Raw genomic sequence first — 21,063 nt, 5'->3', positions numbered from 1 at the left:
TCCACTACCTACAGACTGACTTTCTCAGTCTGAAACCCTATCTTCACCTGCAAGGCCCAGTTTCTTAGATAAGCTCCTTATTGGCCTAGGGCAAAGCAGCATCCAGGAAAGGCCCAAATAACTGACAACTTCCCTCCCCCATCTCTGATACAATCAGATATTGCTAATGTGTTCAATCCCAGCTAGTTCTCTTATCTCAAAAAAAAGGGGGGAGTGATTCATCTGTTTCCACCTCTTGGGCTGGTCGTGAAGTGTGAGCAGTGCCACTGACCTATATAACCCATGACCACAGATCTAGGCTGGCCACTAGAGATGGCTGTCAGTCTTTTCAGACTGTCCCAACCCTTAGCCATGCCTCTCCTGGCTGCACTGAGGCCAAAGCTCTAGGGTTGTGCCTACTGCAGGTAAAGATGCTAGAAGGCCCACAGGATAGTCTAAATCCCAAAAATCATTCTAACAGCATGGGAACAGGGAGGGAGTATCAAAATACCTAGGTTACAAACTCCAATCTGCCACTTTCTAGACACACCATTTTGACGAGCTATCTCCCATGGAGACTTATTGTCCTCATTTGTGTTAGAGGAATAATAATATCTACTGTATAGGATTGTTTTGAGCATTAAAGGAATTGACGTACACAAAGAGCCTAGTACAGTGCCAGACCACACACTGCGTGTGTCTGTGTACCTATTAGTACTGAGTGTGTATGATACACACAAAACCGTCAGCAGTGATGAGCATCCGTATGCAACTGTTAGGACTGACGTGTGACGCATGTACAACCACTAGTGATGACGTGTTGACACATGTAGAACTGCCAGTGATGAACGTGTGTGACACACATGTAACCATTAGTACTCGAGAGCCAATTCCCCCCGCCCCCAGCACCCAGTGGAGGTACTCAATCAATATTGTTTCCCTTTATCCCTTCTCCATCTTCTTCTGCAGTAACGAGAGGTTAGTATGTCAAGTTAGAAAAAAAAAAGTTTGTTTTATCTAAGGCCTTATGAAAAAAAGTTATTGGGGGAAAAAAAAGATGTAGGATTATCCTAGAATAAAATGCAATGTGTTATTCTTCATTGGATCCCATTTTTGTCTTCTGTTTTTTCTTAAGGTATGAAAGACATCTGGGGAACTTATGGAAATGTGAATGTTTAATATTAAGGAACTATCAGTTTCTTCAGTGTGATAATTTTTTTGTGGTAACACAGGAGAACGACCTTCTTACAAAATTTAGGGGTAGAATGTCATAATGTCTGAAGCTCATCTTCAATTGGTTCAGCAAAAACAAGAAAATACAGAGTCTACACATAGACAAAATAGGGCAAAATGTTAACTATGGGTGAATTTCAGAGGTTGACTTTTTTTTAATGTTTGAAAATTGTATAATATAAGGCTAGGGAAAGAAAAATCTTACCTGACATTATCAGAACTTCCCGAATTAAACTTTGGAGCTGAAATGTCTTCCTTGAAGAAGTCATCAGAGAAGGCAGGAGATGAGTATGTAAACGCACTATTTCCTGTCAGTACGGCATTTAGTGGGATATAGTCTTTACCGTCCTAAAACACCAAAGACAGAGCTCTAATGGTACAAACTTCTGTTTCAGCCTATGTCTCTGAAACATGTCAGTTTCAACTGTGTCATTTCCACAGTCTTGTTTTGGGAAGATAATCGTGCACACACACGCACACACTGCTAATCTGCTATCAAGAGCTCTTAAAACAACAAATAAAACACCCCCTTGGCTTACATTCAAAAGGCATTGGGGTCTTCTGATATTCTAGATAAATTCAGCTTTACCTGTTGTACATTTGCTTGAAGCAGATCGCCTAGTTTTTCCACAAGTTCGGCAAATCTTGGCCTTTCTTTTGGGTCTTTGTGCCAGCAGTCCAACATGATCTGATAGCTGTGGGGTGAAAGCACAACAGAACCAGCTGGACACCGGTGGTAATCGTGTAAATTGCCCCGCACGCACCAGCAAAGTGACGGGTGTCGTCCTACAGAGAAAGACTATGCTGCCCGTGGTAGATTGTATTTGCCTTCATTTTTGGGTGTGGGGATGTGTCACGCTCCCCGCAAGGCTGTCTGGGCCAGGTCCTACTGGTAAAACACCCCCCCCCCACAAGGCAGACTGACCAACCCTCCAGAGCCCATCGCCACCCAAGTTCTTTGGAGTGCTTGTGGTTTCTGCAGAGGGGAAGGCATGAGCTGTTCTTGAGTAAAGCCGAGCTTCTGGACAAGGAAGCACTACTGTTGCCCTGTGCTTCGGTGTGCAGTGTAGAGCTCCTCCCCTCAGTGTCCAAAGCCGGGCAATGCCCCTTCAAGGTAAAAGCTAACACAGACACAAACATCCATGGGTGAATTGTATGTGGTACTTAGATTCTCAGGCTGTGAAAACAGCTTGGCTCAGGCTTCTTAAGAAGCTTGTGGTAGGTCCAGGGCCTCACGATTCCAGGATTGAGCTCAGCACTGGAGACGGGTAGAGAAGGCACTGTGTACAGGACTCCTGTCTCTTCCAAAAGGTGAACGTTTGTGTGGAATGTGGGTCATTCCTTGGGCTGCGTGCAGGTTTCTTGCATGTGGCTGACCCCCTCTCCCCCCTGCCAGCCTCAGCATTTCAAAGTCGCCATCAAAAACTGACCTCCCACACCTCTCAAGGCACTAGGTATAGACTGAGCTTCTGGATATGAGAACGTTTGTCTTACTTTCACAGAAGCCAGATCATGTCCTGGGATTTAAATGTCAACAGGCTTTCTCTATGATTCTTCTCCTCTGACCTTGGAGATGGAAAGGTATTGGGTTCTTCTCTTGGTCCCGTCTGAGGGAATGTAGGTCTCTGCCTGCCCCTCCACCCTACCCCTCTCAACTCCCGCCCCGACCGAAGAATGCACCCCAGAGGTCTATACACACACTGGCTTACAGATCTACTCTCCCGGGGCTCTTTGCTCTCCTCAAGAGATGTTTACTCTAAGTAATCTCTTCTCTCACAAGATCATCTGGACTAGAGAGGACTCTGACCAAGTTGGAGCAAAGTCTGAATGGCCTCAGAATTTGGACCTGGATCTGAACCTGGCCGTTAGCACTTTGTAGGCAAGGACCACATCTCCACACCCCTCACCTAGCTCAGGGCCTGCCAAACAAGTACTCCAATATTTGAGAAGGAACTCAGACTGGTCTCTGGGAAGAGATCTAAGCCATATTGCAGACATTACTTGCAGTGCTGGGACCTGGGTGTCCCCCCCCCCCACTGCCACTTCTTAGACACATGATTCAGTCTGCACCAGCCGATCCCAGCGTGTCTCGAGGATCTCCCTATTTCATTTCAAAGTACAGATGAGGTGACGAACAAAGTAGGACTATAAGAAGGTTACCAAAAGAGAAAAGAATATCAGAGGTAAGGGGGAATTTTAAAGAAGGCAAAAGCTCAGGCAAAGCTAATCTGCAAAATGTACGTCCTGACTCGGAGGGGTTGGATACAGGCAGTGCTCCGAGCTCCCAGGCAGCTGGTGAAAAGAAGGAATAATCAATTATGTGATGCACATAAGCCAAAAGTTAAAAACAGCCCAGTTCCTTGGAAGAAGCAAGGCTGTTCCTAGAACTGAAATCCGAAAGGAAGCTGTCCTAGCCGCCTCTCAGCAGTGTAATTTCCATCTAGGAAATAATGACTTCATGGGACGGTCTTGCAGCTTGTCTGTCAATGTTGGGCAAACCCTGAACAGTAAAAGAACCGCACAGGAAAAACAATTCTGAGAGGCAAGACACTGTGGTCGGGGGTGTGTCTCCTCAGGTCCCCAGGGGAAGGGTGGCCCCACGTGGCCTTCTTCAACGGCAAGCTCCCCTAACAGCTGGATGGTGGAGTTGAGCTGCTATTTCTGAGTACACAGCGAGCACATCTCCTAAGTCTTTGATTAAGGGACTGGAGCTCATAAAGATCACTTGTCTGAATCACAGATTCCCTGACTTTGTCCAAACTGATGGGTCAAGGCTCTTCTCAGAAGATGATTCTGGTTCTCTCCTGCCTGTGTATTTCATTTACTGTACCCATTTTCCTTAACTCCCAGGGGTGCGGTGGGCCTCAACGGGTCCCAGGAGCTGTGAAGGCCAATGTCAAGGACCACTCTACTGAGGCTCAATTTGCAGACACGAAGGAGACTGGGAGGGAGGAGGGGAGCACAGGCTCTCCAACTTGGGGCCATTGTCCCTGCTGTCTGGGAGACCTAGGACAGGGGCTGCAGTGCCCACGGTCCCTGACTATCCCTGACCACCAGCCACAGAGCCACGGCTCAAGGCGCTTGCTCTGTTCAGGCAACCTGACCCAGCCTGCTAGTGGCCAGAGGTCTGAAGTGGCATGAGACAGTCCGCACAATCCTATGTGGAGCTCACTTGAAGTTTACATGTTTTACTAATTTTTTGAGCTGGGTGCAAAAATGTTTACCAAGGAGACAGGAGGTCACTGGACAAAGCCCACGGTCCCACACCTCCAGTGCAGTGGCTGTGATGTGATGAAGGCTGGCTGGTTTCCCCCGACCACCCTGAAGCTTAATCACCCAAGCCAGTGCTAGCAACGAGCAGTCTCGGAGGCTGTTGGAAGGACATTCAGGTACGAGGGGTAGCCAAAGCAAGAAAGGCTTGAACCAGGCACAAAAGGGGGGTGGTCCTGTTGGGGGCCCTGGCTTCTCTCAGCCAGCACCCTTTCCCTGCTGAGCCAAAAGCCGCTATGAGCAGGACTCGCCCTGGCCTCTCTCTGCCCAAACTAGCAAAAGGGACCACCTACAATTACTTGCTGTTTTTATTTTGATTCTTGGTTTCTGATTTCTAGTTTCCATTCCTCTTGCCTAAAATCCAGTGCAAATCATCTCAGCAAACACCAAAGGAAAAAAAAATCAAAACATTCATTGCTTATTTCCTTATTGAAAGACATCTGATGAAACAGGCCCTGGGCGAGGAACCAGCCACTCAGGGTTGAACAGTTTACCTCACTAAATAAACAGGTTGAATGCAGTAGAGACACCAGCTGCACCCACCCCAACAGCCCTTCTTGAAGCCAGCTGTGGGAAGGGCTTCCTTTTCAAGCGATCACCCAAGCCCCCAAGTGCACGCCACTTCAGGCCAAGTTCAGGTCACAGAGGCCAATTCCGAGAGCGGCACTTTGTCCTCCCTGAGGCCTTCCCACTGTGGAGCACACAAGAAGGAAATTACTCCACCAGCTCTTGAACGCCTGAGAATGGCTGAAGGTTTGCATTCCAGCCCTCGGCACAAACATTTCACAGAGCTGCTGCTTTTCACCATTTCTAGAACTCCCCAGCATGGAGGAACCATCCTCCTGTCTACAGGCTGCCCGGGATACAAGGGTTTCCTGGGAGTGGTTAATGTGAAGACTTGAAGCTTTGATAAAGCCCAAGGGGGTTTTGGTCCCAAGCTGATGTGACTTTGTACCTCTAGAGTCCTTTTGGACCAGAATCTGGGTAGGTATTAGAACAGACCTGCAGGTGTGTGGCCTGGTGTCGTGGACTCTGGGCTCAGACGAACTTAGTAGTGCGGCAGATCGCTTCGACGTTTTGTGCCTTGGTTTTCTCACCTGTGAAACGCTGTTAAGCCTTGCACCTACTGTATAGGCTCGATGAGTGTTGGTAAGTCAGTATGTGTTAAAAGACCCTTAAAACAGTGACTGGCACTTAAGTACTAAATAACTGTTTAGTTAATATTAAACATTACTTAATAATGACTGCAATTATTATTAGGGTTAGTAGTTGAGAACTAGTCTTGTGATTGTCAGATTTTTTTAAAGATTTAGTTATTTATTTGAGAGAGAGAGAGAGAGCAGGAGCTGAAGGGCAGAGGCAGAGAGAGAAGCAGGCTCCCCACTGAGCAGGGAGCCCGATGCGGGGCTCGATCCAAGGACTTGGGGATCATGACCTGAGCCAAAGGCAGACACTTAACCGACTGAGCCCCCCAGGCGCCCGTGATTGTCAGATTATATGAAAAGTGGAAGAAAAGGTCAAAGCATGAGTGGATGTATTAGAGCAACCTTTTTTCGAAGGAATGTGGGGTGTATTTCTAATGTAATGGTCCTGTGATCTAGGGAAATCAGTCCAAAAGACTGGCTTCTAAATGTCTCCTCTGCTACCAGTTAGTTGACAGAGGACAAATCACTTCACTTTTGAGATTAGTTTCATTGCTCATCAAATTCAAATGATCACCTCTGCCTGTCTGCCCGTCAAGGGAAACCGGGTGTGTGTGGGGGAAACACTTAGAAAACCGTAAAGTGCAAAGTAATGTCGTTTTACACCAGCTCTCCTGGCCGTTGCCCCTCTCTCGAGCAAGCAAAAGGAGACAAGCGGTTAAAAACTCTCCGTGCCTTCCACACTCCACAGCCCAGATGCCATCCTGGGGGCTGATCTCCGTTCCCAGCTCTCAGAAAGGAGCCCCGCCTCAGGGTCTCTGGCCTTTCCTGATAAGACTCCACAGAAGCCTGACAAGAACAGGCGCCCCTAGCTCCTTACTGCGCTCATACTGCTCACGGCGCGGCCTTCAGGGCCCCAGCCTCCCACCCTCGCCCCGGGTCTGACCTAGCCTTGTCTCCAGCTGATGAAGGAAGAGACAGCAACCTTGCACTTTGGCCAAGCCCACACTTCCTTCATTCCCTCTGACTCCTCCCCAAAGGCCATCCTAGGGCTTCTGACAAGACCCCATTGTGTGGGTAGGACAGGGAGGGCCGCCTGCCAGTTCAGGAAAGGTGGTGCCGCCTTGGGGAGGCCCAAGTCCCTGTCAGCAGCAGTTCAACAAAACTGCAGGTGTCATCACATTCCTGCTCAGGCCTCAAAGTGCAAAACAGCCACAAGCTTCAGGAAAAGAGTGTCTGAGGGAGGCCGGCAAGCATCTGCACAAGGGAGAAAGCCTCTGCGTGGAGCCTGGAGTCCTAGGATCGGAAGCAGGGGGCCACCTCAAGAAGAAGCTCCGCACAGCTGCCAGTTCCTACAGAGTCTCGAGAAGCCTTCGTGCCACAGAACCTTCTGTGGAGTATTATCTCTACTTCATTCGGGAGAGCCCCTGTTTCCTCTCCTATGCCTCTTCCCTGATTTCCACACGAAACCCCCTCACAGGTCTCTAGTGTGCATGGAGGACTGACTGGTCCACAGCAGCTCTTAGCCCTTCACCCCTGAGGCTGCTTAGCTCCTTTGGCTCCCACTTTGTGAACGAGGACAAGGTCTTGCATTCAGTGCCTGGGCGGTCTGTTCAGTGTGCCTGGATTCATACCTAGAAGCTCAATTTCTAACTTCAGTTCCAGCGAATGGCCTTGAAAAGTCATGTCCGTGCTCAAGAGGGGAAACGGGGAGGGATGGGTCAGGGATAATGTGTCCCACTTCCAGCACAGCTGGGCCCAAGAGGGGCTGAACATCGGCAGGAAGACCCCTTTCGGAAGGGTGCTGGTGGGAAGAGCGAGGTCAGATGGGGAAGGGAGGAAGTTGAGGGCTCACATTTCAGGAGTTGCATATTCGGGGGCCCTCATCCTCATGCCTTCCTTCAGGCGGCTGCAGAAGTCCTCGTCCATCTGCACACCCGGGTATGGAGACCCACCTGCGGGAGACAGTGGGGGAAAGCACAGGGCATGTCATGGCCTCGGGGTGCAGAAGACCACGGGGGAGTGAGTCAGTGTTGGCCTCCTCCGTTTAAATCGATGGCTTAGCACCGAATCCCCAGTGACTGGCATGGCTCTCCCCAGCTAGAAGCGCCGGCCGAGAGGCTCAGCTGACCCTGCCCGCACCACAGGCTTGCTTGGTCGGGCCTGTGGTGCTGGGTGTCCGATGCCCACAGGCCATGGCCACGGCTACTGTGGTCTGACTGGTCAGGAGGAAGGCTCTCCTCTGCAGAGGCTTCCCCTCGCCCCACGAGGAACTCTATAAAGAAAGCCCGTCATCAGAGACTCCCACCTTGGGTGACGGAGATTCTTTTTAAAACGCCAGTCGACCTGGAATCGGATACTCGTGGATCAATCACACCTCCGTGAGAACGCTTTACGTCACTACTTTCTTGGAAATTCCTCACAGAGCTGGCGCACTAGCTGCTGTGAGGGACCTGAGGGAAAGGGGGCCTGGAGCTCCAGGGTGAGGCCAAATGGGGTGGGAGTCTGGGGCCGGAGTGCGCCCCAGGGGCCCAGACTCTGCCTTCGGCCGGTTTTCCCCTCCAGGAGGCCCACGCAACCTTGCCCGTCGGGGGAGGCGTGACCGGAGCTGGGGGCGACGAAGGCCTCCCGACCTGCCCTGTTGCAGGCCTCGGATCCAGTGTCTCTCAACACTTGTTTGTCTGCACTCTCTGGTGCTTGCTGCTGGTAGGAAGCAGCTGGGAGGCGTGCGGCTCTGGCACTGTGTCACTATGGGGCCACTGCGGACGCCAAGCTGCTTTCAAGGACTGGAAGCAACAGGTGCCTGTCATCGAAAGCAGGGGAATGGTTTTCACACATTACAGGAAACCAGGGATGTTACTGGGTGACTTTTATTTGCTCCGAAAGGCCAATTTTTGGCAAAGTCCAAAAGACTGTTGGCTAGACCCCACGCTGGGAGGCCTCGGAGCGCCAGTGTGGGGCTGCAAGCACATGTGGGCTCGGTGCACGTGTGTGTGCCTGGGGCCTGGAACAGGGCTTCGAGCCACCCATCGCGGATGTTCTAGGAAGCAGAAAAAACACAACCAGTGTTCCCGCTGCTCATCGTATGTAAGCCAGCGTCCAGGGCTAGCTGGGCTAGTATTAGAGCCGTGAGAAAGGCCTCCCCGTAGGCTGAGCTGTGCTTGCTGGGGCCTTTCTGAAGAAATTCTGAGGGGAGGGTGATGCAGGGAGGGAAGGGGCAGGGTGTTAGGAATCGGGGAGTTTGAGGAATTAGGAGAAGGAGCAGAGGAGAGAGGAAGGAGTCAGACGGCTGATGTAATGCCGTGGTGCCCCTCCCCCACCCCGTGTGTGCTGGTACAGGGCGTCCTTCAGGTGCAGGGCACACATGTGTGCACCGCTCCTCGTGTGAGCTGCTACAAGGACCCAGGCGTCCTTTAGAGGCTGATCTCAAGAGTGGGTCTATCCGGAGGACACTTGACAGAGGATGCAGACATTTGGTTCTGGGCCATTTGTTGGATCCCTTCCTTCCCCCCAGATTTACCTAGGGAGAAGATTTCCCACAGCAGTACTCCGTAAGACCACACGTCGCTCTTGGTGCTGTAGATTTTGTCGAAGATAGATTCGGGAGCCATCCACTTCAGAGGAAGTCGAGTCTAGAAAAGGGCAGAGGGGCCTTGAGCAGAAGGACTGGAAAACAAAGCATGTGCAACCCAAGTGCACATGGGGTCACCTCCCAGATAACACTTGGCCCACAAATCATTTCCCAGAGCAGCTATGGTTTCCCAAAATGGAGGAAACCCTTACAACATGCAGGGTCACACCAAAAGAGGGCGGGCAATGTCTGGTGAGCCCCTCCCATGAATCCAGCATGTCCTCACTCCAGGACTCTGGAAGAAACCCTTCTCCCTCAAAAGGCATGTACTCTACGGGGTCTTGGAAAAGAACGATCTGAATTAGGACACATCCTGAAAAATCGATGATTTTCAGGGTTTGGGTTTTGGTGTTTAAGAAGGAGGATTTCGAAAGGCATTCCTACATAAAAAAGACAGGATTTTCAAAGTCACTGAATCAGGGGAGCAGGCGAAGGCACTGGAAGGAAGGAAAGAAGGAAGGAAGGTGACAGATAGCATTTAGGAGACCGTTTGGCTTGTTTTCAAGCGTGCAGACAAATCTTCCTTCTCTTCAGACAGCGGGAGTCCCGGTGGGTTAGGCCTTGCACTGCAGATGGATGGGATTTGACAGGAAGTATGGGATCACAGGGGGTGAGAGAGAGACAGAGAGAGAAGGAAACAGAAGTGGGAGAGGCTGGAAGAGACCGAGATGACAGAAAATGGGGACAGACTTCGCAAATCAGCACTCCTGAGGAAGGTTCGGTGTTTTCCTTTTATAAAAAGAGCCTGTGGAGCAGTAGTTCTCAAAGTCTAGTCCTGGGAACAGCTGTTATCTGCAGCGCCTAGAATCTCGTTCGAAAGGCAGATTCTCAGGCCCCACCCAAGACTCCCTGGGTCAGAGTCTCTGGGGGGTGGAGCTCAGTAAATGACAGCTTAACAAGCCCTCCAGGTGACGTGTGTGCTCGCTCAAGTTTGAGAACTGCTCCCGCGGTAGTCGTCAGCCCCCTCGCTGGACAAGAGAGGACACAGGAGGTCACCCGCAAAGCTGAAAAATAACATTCTGTTCAAAAACAAGCAGGGAAGAGAAGCCAGGGGCCGCCATCAGGGAGATGCGAGGCGGGAAGGCAGGCTCGGGAGGTAAACCATTTCCTCCTCTGCAAGATAAGACTGATACCCTCCCCCACCCTTTCCTGAGATACCCACACCTGCTGAATCCATCACCCGGGTTTATTTGAGGGAAAGAGTCCAGGCTGTTCTTTCCAGCGGTACAGGGAACTCCCACAGGAGTCCAAGGGAGGCGATGATACGGTCTTCCCAGGCCCCCACTGAGCACTTCTCAGGTTAGCAGGCTCTGGCAGTGCGGCCCAAAAGGACAGGTACCCAGCCAGCAACGGGGGAAGAGCAGAACCAGGAGATGGGGGCCTTTCTGAGCCCCACGCAAGGGCTCTCCGGTGCACAGCCCATCGGGGCTGCTCGTCTTCACAGAAAGCACATGATGGTTTTCAGGGAGTGTGTAAATATTTACCAAGGGCTTTGGTCTGCGGTTTACAGACGACAGGGTATAAATGAGTCAAAGAAACATCGCGCTGACTTACATCTCCTTTTCTCACATAATCGGGATTCTTATAAATATCCCGGGCAAGGCCAAAATCGCAGATCTTCACCACATTGTTCTCAGATAAAAGAATATTTCTTGCTGCCAGGTCCCGATGAATGCACTAGAATAAAACAGATGCATAAGGAGTGCATTTCCTTAATCTAATGCACCATTTTCCTGCGTCTTTTCAGTGTCCTTATTCCTCTTAATTGGAGGATCCATTTCACATGACCCTTTACATGAAGGAAGCGACTTCCAAAGCACACGGGGTGACCATAAACACGAAGGCGTTTCTTTACAAATATAACCCCCTCCCCACCCTCCACCCCCTGCCCTGAGGCCCAAAAGCCAAGAAATGCCCCAGTCCGCTTTGCCACTGTTTGGCCCGACAGCATCCTGGTAAACCAAGTTGGCCGTGGATGTCTCCCAGTAAGCAAAACCCCACTGCCCTCACTCCCAGCCTTTAACCCTGAGCTGCCTAGGTCAGATCACTATCGGCTGCAGTGTCGTGGAGCACTCCCCATGGATGAATGAACAGAAGCTCTCCGGGGAGGTTGTGTATTCGGAGATTCTGGCCAGCTTTGAAAATATGCCAGGGGGCAATGTGGAGAATGGTCGCCAGGTTTGTCTAGTCTGAAGCCTGGCGAGGTTTTCCCCTAGAATCCAGTTCCTACTCACTGGTATCCGAGGCTCCTCTGTCCTATCAGGAAAAATTAAGGCACTCGGTGTGGTGTTTACTCTACGTAAGTATAAGCAAACACTAGGAAGAGTGGATTTAGAGCAAAGGTGAGTGTGTCCATATAACGTCCACATGTCCGGGCCTGGCAAAGAAGGAAAGCAGTAAAAGGCAAGGCTGACCTTTCTGGAAGACAAAAACTCCATGCCTCTGGCCACTTGAAAACTGTAAGAAATCAGATCTTCCATAGTGATGGGCTGCTTGTAGAAATCATCAGAATCTGGAAAGCATTAAAACCGTAACTGTTTGTAATGGCTCTTGTTATCCCCCCAAATCCCAGTTTATTGGAACAATGTTAGCAAAACATAAAACCAACAAGTAGATCAGAGTTCATTTTCAAGAGCACTGGAGTTTCAACATGAATATCAGAGATTTTTCCAGGCCTGCAGCCCATTCTACCCAAGCAGGGGGGTGGGGGATGATCTTTTTGGACAAAAAGCCCTGAGGGGAGACAATTGCACAGTTCCCTGTCAAAATTAGTAACTCTGTAAATAATCTTAATTCAAATCTTATCTCCTCAGGACATTACCCTTCAAGTCTCCCACGGATGTTTATTAGGGTGATAAATAAGAAAAAAATGTCAGAGATGCACAGTATGTTGTAAAAATATCTCAGACTGTAGGACAGGAAGGAATTAATACCTACCCTCCTCTTCCTCAACATCGCTCAGACTTTTATCTTCCTGAAACCCGGAGCTCGCGAAGCTCTCGCTGCTGGTGACACTATCTAGTCTTTGTTTCTTGTCTTGCTCCAGGTCTGGCTCCATTTTTTCTTTCTTAGGCTCCACGTGTAATGCTGCATCCTTTGAACAGACCGAGAAGGACACAGGAAAGAGTGTTTCAGAACAGCAGTGAGGAATCGAATCCCTCGAGCGGGCAGGCGCCTGAGTTGGGAGAGTGTCCTTGCACAAAGCAGGGGTTAAATCGGTGGCGAGGGCCCTACAGCGCTCAGGTGCCTGGCTCTTCCTGGGGTTCTGTTCGGCTTTGGCTTTCGAGTGGGTTTCGAGAGGGCATCTTAGGCAGGATAAAGAAATATTAACAGTCGCTGGTATTCACTGACTGCTTGTTTGGTGTCAGCCAGGATACTAAGACTCTTAGGTGCATTTTCTCATTTAGTCTTAGTAAGTTTTTTAAAGTAGTTCTTGCTGATACAGGAAGAAATAGGTTCGGAGGAGGAGAGTAATAAAAGTCACATGCAAATAGTAAACGGCAACGCTTGAACCCAGGTTTGGCCAACTCCAGTCCATGCCCTTAACCACTTTTTCCATACCACCGCCATCTTGTGAAACACCATCTGAATAACAGAAACAAATCCCTAGTGGACTTGGGGCTTCACTTGGCATAATCCCTGTGAGTAATGAGAGAAGGCTATACTTATCGATTTCTCTGGTTTCTTTGGGGAAGGAGAGAACTTGAACATTTCTTTGTCTCCCCTCCATTCAAAACAAAGATCCAGTTTGATCCTAATAAGGGCAGAAACGGCCTTTCATCCTAGACTGGGCATCCAAGCTCTGGTGTGTAATCTGGCTCTTTCATTAACTATATGATATTGGGCAAATTACCTCCTTTTTGGGGTTTCATTTCCCTCACTGGAAAAGTTCCATCTTGTTATGTTTGGACTCCTAGGAAAGGAGGTGTTGGTTCTGGATGTGCATGTGGAACCGGAAAAGGTTTTTATCATCTTTGGTAATTCACTTAATAACTATGACACTACAAATTTGACGCGCCCAGTGGCTTCGTGACTGTGTAGTGGCGGAGCGTGGACCTCGGCTCCGTCATGCTAGCTGGCAGTACTGAGGAGCAGCTGTGAGGGGCTGGAGCTCAGCGGTGCTCCTTGATGCACTTGCACGGCTTGGCAGTGCTGGGACCAGCCAGGCTCCACAGGCTTGGCTTTTCCTAGAAATGTCACAAAGGAGAGATCCCCCCACTAGAGGGCGTCGTGGGAGTAAGCAGAGGACAGAGGAGGGAGCCACAGGAGGGACAGCCAGACTCAGGGTTGGGGGGGCTCGCAGGAGCCCTGTAGGGGGGTACGGGGGGCAGGCGGCCTCAGCGTAGACCCCCACTGCCACCCCAGGTGACCTACCTGAGAAGAGGTAAACTATAATTCTTTGTTTCTGCGTCTCCCAGAGGCAGGTAGAGTTGGTTCTGTTCAGTTGGGGACTACAAATGGATTTTTCACAAGCCCCCCCCCCCCCTTAGGATACAAGGCAGCAGGGAAAAGGCAATGGCAAGGGTGTGGGGAGGAAAGTGCTCGATGGGTCTGCTCACGGCTCAGCCCAAGACAGCCCATGCTCTCTGCTCTCCGGGGTGCCTTCTTCCTCATCCTCCCAGTGGTCACAGCCTTGGACACGTCTGCAGGGGCCATAATTCAGGCTCCCTCACCCTTCCTTGACTCCCCATCAATGCTATTGTCAGCTTTGCTTCTTGGTAACCACCAATGTTAAATAAAGGTGGATGTATGGAACTTTCTGGACTCTAGCAGAAGGCAGCTAATTTATTACAAATAGTATTGAGTGATCCTGCTGCATGTCTTTGGGAAACAAAATATTCCATTTCTATTTAGCCTTTCGATTTTTCCTTCACTTTCTATTTATTTATTTATTTATTTATTTATTTATTTATTTTTTAAAGATTTTATTTATTTATTTGACAGAGAGAGAGACAGCCAGAGAGAGAGGGAACACAAGCAGGGGGAGTGGGAGAGGAAGAAACAGGTTCATAGCGGAGGAGCCTGATGTGGGACTCGATCCCACAACGCCGGGATCACGCCCTGAGCTGAAGGCAGACGCCCAACGACTGCGCCACCCAGGCGCCCCTCACTTTCTCTTTATATTCCTTTAGGTTCCAAATATGAAAGACAGCCATGTGTTTCCATGAAAACACTGAGCTTCACCAACAGGGAGGCGAATCATTAAATATAGCCAGAGGAGGAAGCAGAACCTTCTAAACAAAGGACGCACGAACCCAAACGTTCCATCCTGCCCCGGTCCCTGGGGTATGCTGCCGCCTTAGTTCTTCTTGAAGCCAGTCCAGGACTTCAGGACTGAAGGGACTTTGCACTGCTCCCATCCCGGGCCACCACTTTCCCCGTTTTCTTATGGTGTTTCCCCCCCTCCCGCCCCCACCCTGCCTTCCTTATCCAATGTAATGCACCGAAAACCTTCGCAAGGGTTGTCAAGAGAGCGGGGCTTTTTTTCTCCCAGACTTCACCTCTGGGTACATGAGTGTCCTTAAGCCAATCACTTGACTTTTCTGGGCACATCTGTAATGTGAGAGAGCGAACTAGCTGATCACAAAGGTCGTTTCCAGATTCAAGATTTTTTTTTTAAGTAATCTCTACCCCCAACATGGGGCTTGAACTCAGGACCCCAAGATAAAGAGTCGCATGCCCTACCGACTAGCCAGTCAGGTGCCCCTTCAGCTTTAAGATTCTAACTATTGGAGGGCATGCTTTAAAATTGGAGAACAGGGGCGCCTGGGTAGCGCAGTCGTTAAAGCGTCTGCCTTCGGCTCAGGGCGTGATCCTGGCGATCCGGGATCGAGTCCCACATCAGGCTCTTCCGCTATGAGCCTGCTTCTTCCTCTCCCACTCCCCCTGCTGTGTTCCCTCTCTCGCTGGCTGTCTCTCTGTCACATAAATAAATAAAATCTTTAAAAAAAAAAATAAAATAAAATAAAATAAAATTGGAGAACAATATTCATGTTTCCAAGTCTGGTAGACCACCTGTGTCTTTGGTTGGGTCAAAGTTGGAGGGATGAGAGAATTGGCCAGCTGTCCAGTGGTTTTTATTTGTATGTCCCATGAATACTCTTGTCCATGTGAGAGATGGCTGTGATTCTTGGATGTGTGGCACTTTAACCATCACACAGGTTGTATAGATCAGTGGCATTAGGTTGGACTCTGCCAATCTTCCCCTCGCAGTGGGTCAATAATGACAATAGTTACCGTTTCTGGAGTGCTTAACTCAGTGAAAAATGTGATTCCCTCAACAACGCCATGAGTTCGGTTCTGTTATTACCTCCATTTAGTAAAGGAGGGAACTGAGACCAAGACATTGAGTAACTTGGGCAAGGGCCCAGATTTTGAGTGACAGAGACAGGATTTAAACCCAGGACGTCTGATTCTGGAGTCTGTGTGTTGAATCACCACACTGCATAGACTCACGACCAGCACTGCTGATTGTCAGGTAATAACGTCGAGTCATTGCACCCCAAGCAGCTCCAGCCCAGAGGACACAACACTGGTGGGATGGGTCACACTGGCAAAGTTTTATTAAACCCTCTCCATTCAGTGATCTCTGCCTTCAGGACTTAAACCTACATGTTCCTTTTGTTATGTGGCTTTATTTTAGTGGGTAAGGCCGGTTCTGTGTGTGCGCAGGGCTGACATGGGTGGTGAGGGTCTGGGGAAGGTGGAGTAAAGGGCATAGCAAGAGGAGAAAATAATTTCTCTGGCCCCGTCACTGGCTTCGTGTTCGCTGCAAAGTCACTCAGTTGATTGAGTCCTTAATTTCTCTAGTAAATGTAGACAATTATACTTGTTATCATCTTCTTTAAAGAAACAAGTAACTAAGTGATTTGTGTGGGTATCTGTGTACATTATGGAAAGAGAGAAAGAAAGAAAATGATCAAGATGCTTGCATAGGTCGGTACACAGATGGCTCGTAAATTTTAACCTCTAATTGCTGCTGCGTATACTGGGATTACATAGTCTCTGCACTGCCCACAAAAAGTGTGATGTAGTGCCATGGAAGGACAAAGCAGAGACTGGGTTTTAAGATTGGTCATTAATAGAAGAAAAAATACAGGTTTCTCTTGCTTTATGCTGCTATAGCCTAAACCTCCCCCCCAAAGTTCCTTACCTTGTTGAGAAAGAATAAGTCCCGTTTGCTCTTGAGGTAGTTGGACAGATTTCCGTATTTGCAATATTCGACGATCACCATCAGGGGCCCTGTACGCAGAACAGATGGTTTATCACTTGTCAATTCGCAAGGGTAATGGAGAAGCAGGCAGCCTACGGCTGGGTCTCTAGGACTCTGCTTGGGGCCTCCTAGCCCTTAGCTGATTTCTGTACCCACTGCTACTCGAACAGGAGGTAGGTCTTCCCAACTACCCTTCATCTCTACTACTTTTGATGACCTTGGAAAACATTGATGCGCACAGGTCTTTTGCCCCATTCTTTCTGGCTTAAGCGGCGATCACACATCTATACCCAAGTGCTAACCTTGCCACAGGGGAAGACAGACAGGTCTTCAGGGACATGCTGGAGCCCTGAGTCATAACCGCAGCCCTGCCCCGGCCACTTGCCCCAGCGGGGAAAACCTGTCTGAAGGGAAGGGCCCTTCTGGTTGTGCCTCACATCCCCTCCTCCTAGGATCACACCAGAAGTGACTCCTTCCTTTATGGGACGCTTCGAGGAAGGCTCGTCCTTCTATCCATTACCTTAGCTCTGGCCACACTCCTTCCAAGCCATCCTGAGGGAAAAATGCTCTCCACTTGACCCAGAGCTCATGGAAAGAGGTCTCAAAGGGAATCCTTCTCTTTAGAACATCTCAATTAACTGTACAGGGAAGGCATTTCTAGGATGGAGCGCCTTTCCATAAATGGACAAATTGTTTCCTCTGGACCTACTGAGAGGCCTTTTTTTCAGGAGGTGAGGAGGAGGAATGGGGAGAAGGAGCGCTATGTCCAACTCTGCTCTCGGCATATGAACAGGGAGAGGGAGCAGGCCCTCCTTCTCGTTTACCTCCTTGCTTGGTACAGGCTCCCAGCAGGTTGACTACATTCAGATGGTGGCCAATGTGGGTCAAGATCTTGAGCTCAGTCATCAGAGCTTTGTACTCGCTGGCTGTGGCCCCCTCTGTGTGAGAAACAAGGAAGAGTCAGGGCGACAGGACAATGGGGCTCTTTCCGCTGGAGGCGGCATTCCTGCCCTCCATGTTTGCCAATGCTCAGCCAGTTGCTTCATTGACTTCCCCACATTCTGCAGAAAGGCCCCGTCTCCAGACTGTTTTCATTACTCCCTCCCTCCTGAGCCAACATCCTTTTGATTACAGTAAGGCCCAGAAGCAGTAGTGGGGTTAGTCACTGGGCATTTCCTCTTGGTGGACCTGGTCTGCCTAGCAATGCGCTGACTCAGAGCTGGGCACCTCGTGAAGGCGCCTTCCAAAGGCTTCCGCTCGGCAGAACCAGGCGCAGCAAGAACCTTCCAGACAGGGGATGTGCCCACACCTCCCCTCTTTTTCTCACTTTCCCCTCTTTGAAGAGTCACAAAGAAGGAGCACCAGGGGTCTGCAAGAGTGGAATGGCCACGTCTGTAAACATCTTTGCACTGTGTTGTTTTCTCCCTATAACCTTTTCCTCCCTGGGGTCTGCAGGGTTATCTCGAGCTGTAAGGGTCCATAAGCATCTGACTTCAACTCCATTCGCAGAGATAAACAACATCACTCTAAGATTTAGCAGAGTCCAAAGCCTAAATTAAGTTAGTTCTGTTTGTTTCCTCTCTTTCTTTTTTTGGTGGTGGTGGGGAGGGGAAGCGTCTTTCTTATTGGTTAATTTATAAGGCATTTACAAAATTTAAGAAATAAAGTCCTATAATCTTGTTGTAAAATATTCCAACAATACGATGTATACAGAGTAAAAAGTGAAAGCCACTCCAACCACTTACCTCCCTAGACTTTCTTCTGTGTATTTATAAACATATATACCCGCTTAAAGACCTTCTTGTTTTGTTTGCATAGATGGAATCCTCTCTATTTTTTTAAATTTGCTTTTTTTTTCATATGTCAGAGACTTTTTCCATTCTTGTTAGTTGATTAATAGCATTCTTGACATTTGAACTGTCTCCAGTGTGTGTGTGTGTGTGTGTGTGTGTGTGTGTGTGTGTGTGTTGCCATCACGAATAATGCTGTAGTGGAGAGCCAATGTGTGGTCTTTGCACACATGTGCAAGTGTTTCTGTAGAGCAGGCTGGGAAATGGCCACAGCACGTGCGAGCTATTTCATAAGCACAAATCATTTTTAAATTATTTTTCAAGTAATAACCAGATAAACTCTAGAAGCTTTCCAACGGGGTTGAGATTGGCTCACAGTAGATGCTCAACAAATATTTGTTAGAAAAATAAACACCATGAATACTCTCCTCATCTCAGACATGGGCATGAGGCCCAAAAAGGTTAAAGGTTCTGCTCAAGGGCACTTTGAAAGAGCTTCTGACTCATGGCCTGTGTCTGACATTCTGTCTTTTCAATTTCTCTTAGAAACAGATGGCCAACCAATTCAAGCAAGAAAGCTGAATGAAAATGGTTTTTACGAATTTTATATAGTGGGTGATTTGGCAATCTTTTAAAAATCAAGGCTCATGGCTTTAAAAAGAGAAGCACTTATAAAGATACCGCACACGCTATTTCTGTATTAAAAATTTTCAAGTCAGCATCGCCCCCTCAAACTCCTCAGTCCCTGCACGCTTCTATGCCCCTTTGGCACAGAGGAAAAAAGCCAGGCTCTCTTGCTCGGATTGCTCCGTTTCCAGGCAGGTGTTATCTTGGATCCGCAGTAGGCCGGCATGGGCCGCAGGCCCGCCTCTCCGGGAGATGGTGTACCGTAGGAAGCAGGGACATGGGACCAGCTGAGGAAGCAGATGCTTCCAGAAGGAGTTTCAACTTTGTTCAAGGTTGGGTATTAGGTTGTCTCCATAGCTCGGGCCAGGATCACGTTAGGATTTTGGAGCAACAGGCCGTTTCCTGGAGGCCAGGTCTCGGCAGCCTGTCTTGTGTGGCACCGTAGTGGTGGTGGGGGGGAGGCGGGAGAGCGCTGCACTCAAACCCTGACTTTTGCACTGGTGAGCTGTGGGGCCTTTCAGAGGTGATTTAACCTCTCTGGGCCCTGTTTCCTCATCTGCCATCTGGGAAAATAACTACTTCACAAGGCAGAAGAAAGAAAAAAAAAAAAAAGAGAAATGGCAATTTCATGCAGTTCAACCTGACACATGAAGGCACTTGGTCTGGTGCTTTCTCACACAGAGGCCATGTTGCCGCCTCTTCTCTTCAGCATCTGGGGCACAGGGTGCGGGGCAGGGTGCTGGAAGGCAGGGACTCTCACAGGAAGGCCTGCCATCATCTGGGCAGTCCATTTTGAGTGGAAGTCCTGATTTGTGGGTCTAAGACTCCTTCCCTGGCTACTTCTCGGTGGGACGGTCAGTTTCCTTGGAGAGCTTTATCAGAGCCTTTGCCTGACAAGGACAGCCTTCTGGGGTAGAAAATATCATTTCATGGGGCTCTTGTGATGCTGACATGCATGCTCTGAAGTCTCCCTACTCGAAGTGTCCTTTCTCCTGGAGCCTTTCCCAGGGATCTGCTTGGCTGGGTGCATAGCCTCCCGGCCTCAGGATCCCCGGTCATATCTTGGAGAGCTGGCAAAGCTAGAAAAAACTGTCCTTGGAGTTTCCAGGGCTTTTTGGTTTTGGAATCTTAAAATGAGTCAAAATGACATGAAAATTCCATCACGAATGAAGAAATGAAGTATTTTCCATACTTTAAAAGGCATATGCGTCTTTGAGATATCTGATTTATGCAGTTTTCACCTATTTTCATTTTCATCTGTCTCGTGGTCATCAATCACTTTGTCATGTGACTTCACCTCCCAAATAATGCTCCACAGAATGGTAGTATCTTTCAACACTAGATATATGTATATATCTATAAATATATAAAGTATTTTATAAATATAAAATATATATCTAAAATATATATATTTTTTTAATTTCTAAAGAGGAAATGTTTTGTGGGTGGGACTTGACAGTATAAAATAGTTTAAACATCTGATGATCTCAATTATTGCAGCTTTTCATAGTTTGACTTTATAGCTAGGTCAAGTCCCAGTTAAGACTTTGGGATTTACGACGCACAGAGAACTTCCCATTATAAGGTCATAATGGATCACTCCAAAACTTTGAGCCTGTAGTTACAGTGAGCTTAAGGCCCTGGTACTTTAGAGCCCATGATGGGAGAGGAGAAAGATCTTTGAGGTGACAGGAATCATTTTCCCATGGACAGTGCTGGTTGTTTCATTTACAACGTTTATTCTGAGCTCTCACTGGCCTGATCTAAAACTCCTGAGGCCAAGGGTGCTTCTAGCAGTAGGAATAGCTTGCATCTGTTCCTAGGCCGTATCTAACTTGTACCAGTGTTTTGGGAATGCAACCAGTCCGCTAAAAGCCAAATTATGGCATCCATACCTTTCAGCATTTTAACAGCCACGGTCCGGCATGTGGGTGATTTCTTAATGCCAAATGCAGAAGCTTGAACCACTTTTCCAAAAGCCCCTCTTCCGAGTGACTTGCCTGCAATGAAAAGAAGACATTGGTTTGTTTGCCAAGCCAGCAGGGTGAGGTTAAGTCTTTTTCAGGAAGAAAGTGCCTTGTAACCTATGTGCGTATGTGAGCCATGTAGACTTTGAGTGGAATCTCCAGTAAACTGAGCCCCAAACAGTCAAAGTAAGGGACATGTTTCTGGGGTATC

At 48.8% G+C, this 21,063-nt stretch overlaps 1 protein-coding gene across 2 annotated transcripts in view; it reads right to left on the bottom strand.

Annotated features, from left to right (window-relative positions):
• Positions 1-21,063, bottom strand: part of FLT1 (fms related receptor tyrosine kinase 1) — a 171,316-nt gene that overhangs the window by 9,170 nt on the left and 141,083 nt on the right. Inside the window, exons 18-27 of one of the 2 annotated variants that reach the window (XM_045797039.2) lie at positions 20,781-20,885; positions 17,293-17,406; positions 16,409-16,497; positions 12,193-12,349; positions 11,670-11,767; positions 10,810-10,932; positions 9,145-9,256; positions 7,480-7,579; positions 1,802-1,907; positions 1,418-1,560 (exon numbers count right to left, since the gene is read on the bottom strand). In XM_045797039.2, the coding sequence (XP_045652995.1) occupies positions 1,418-1,560; positions 1,802-1,907; positions 7,480-7,579; positions 9,145-9,256; positions 10,810-10,932; positions 11,670-11,767; positions 12,193-12,349; positions 16,409-16,497; positions 17,293-17,406; positions 20,781-20,885 (1,147 nt within the window). The remainder of the gene's footprint in view (positions 1-1,417; positions 1,561-1,801; positions 1,908-7,479; positions 7,580-9,144; positions 9,257-10,809; positions 10,933-11,669; positions 11,768-12,192; positions 12,350-16,408; positions 16,498-17,292; positions 17,407-20,780; positions 20,886-21,063) is intronic. The other variant, XM_087865221.1, reaches the window with a different exon arrangement.

The sequence above is a fragment of the Ursus americanus genome, chromosome 10 (assembly GCF_024610735.1).
Source record: "Ursus americanus isolate L20-20 chromosome 10, mUrsAme1.1.p, whole genome shotgun sequence".
Lineage (NCBI taxonomy): Eukaryota > Metazoa > Chordata > Mammalia > Carnivora > Ursidae > Ursus > Ursus americanus.
Note: the sequence above shows the minus strand (reverse complement) of the source record. Positions and strands in the feature narration are given on the sequence as shown.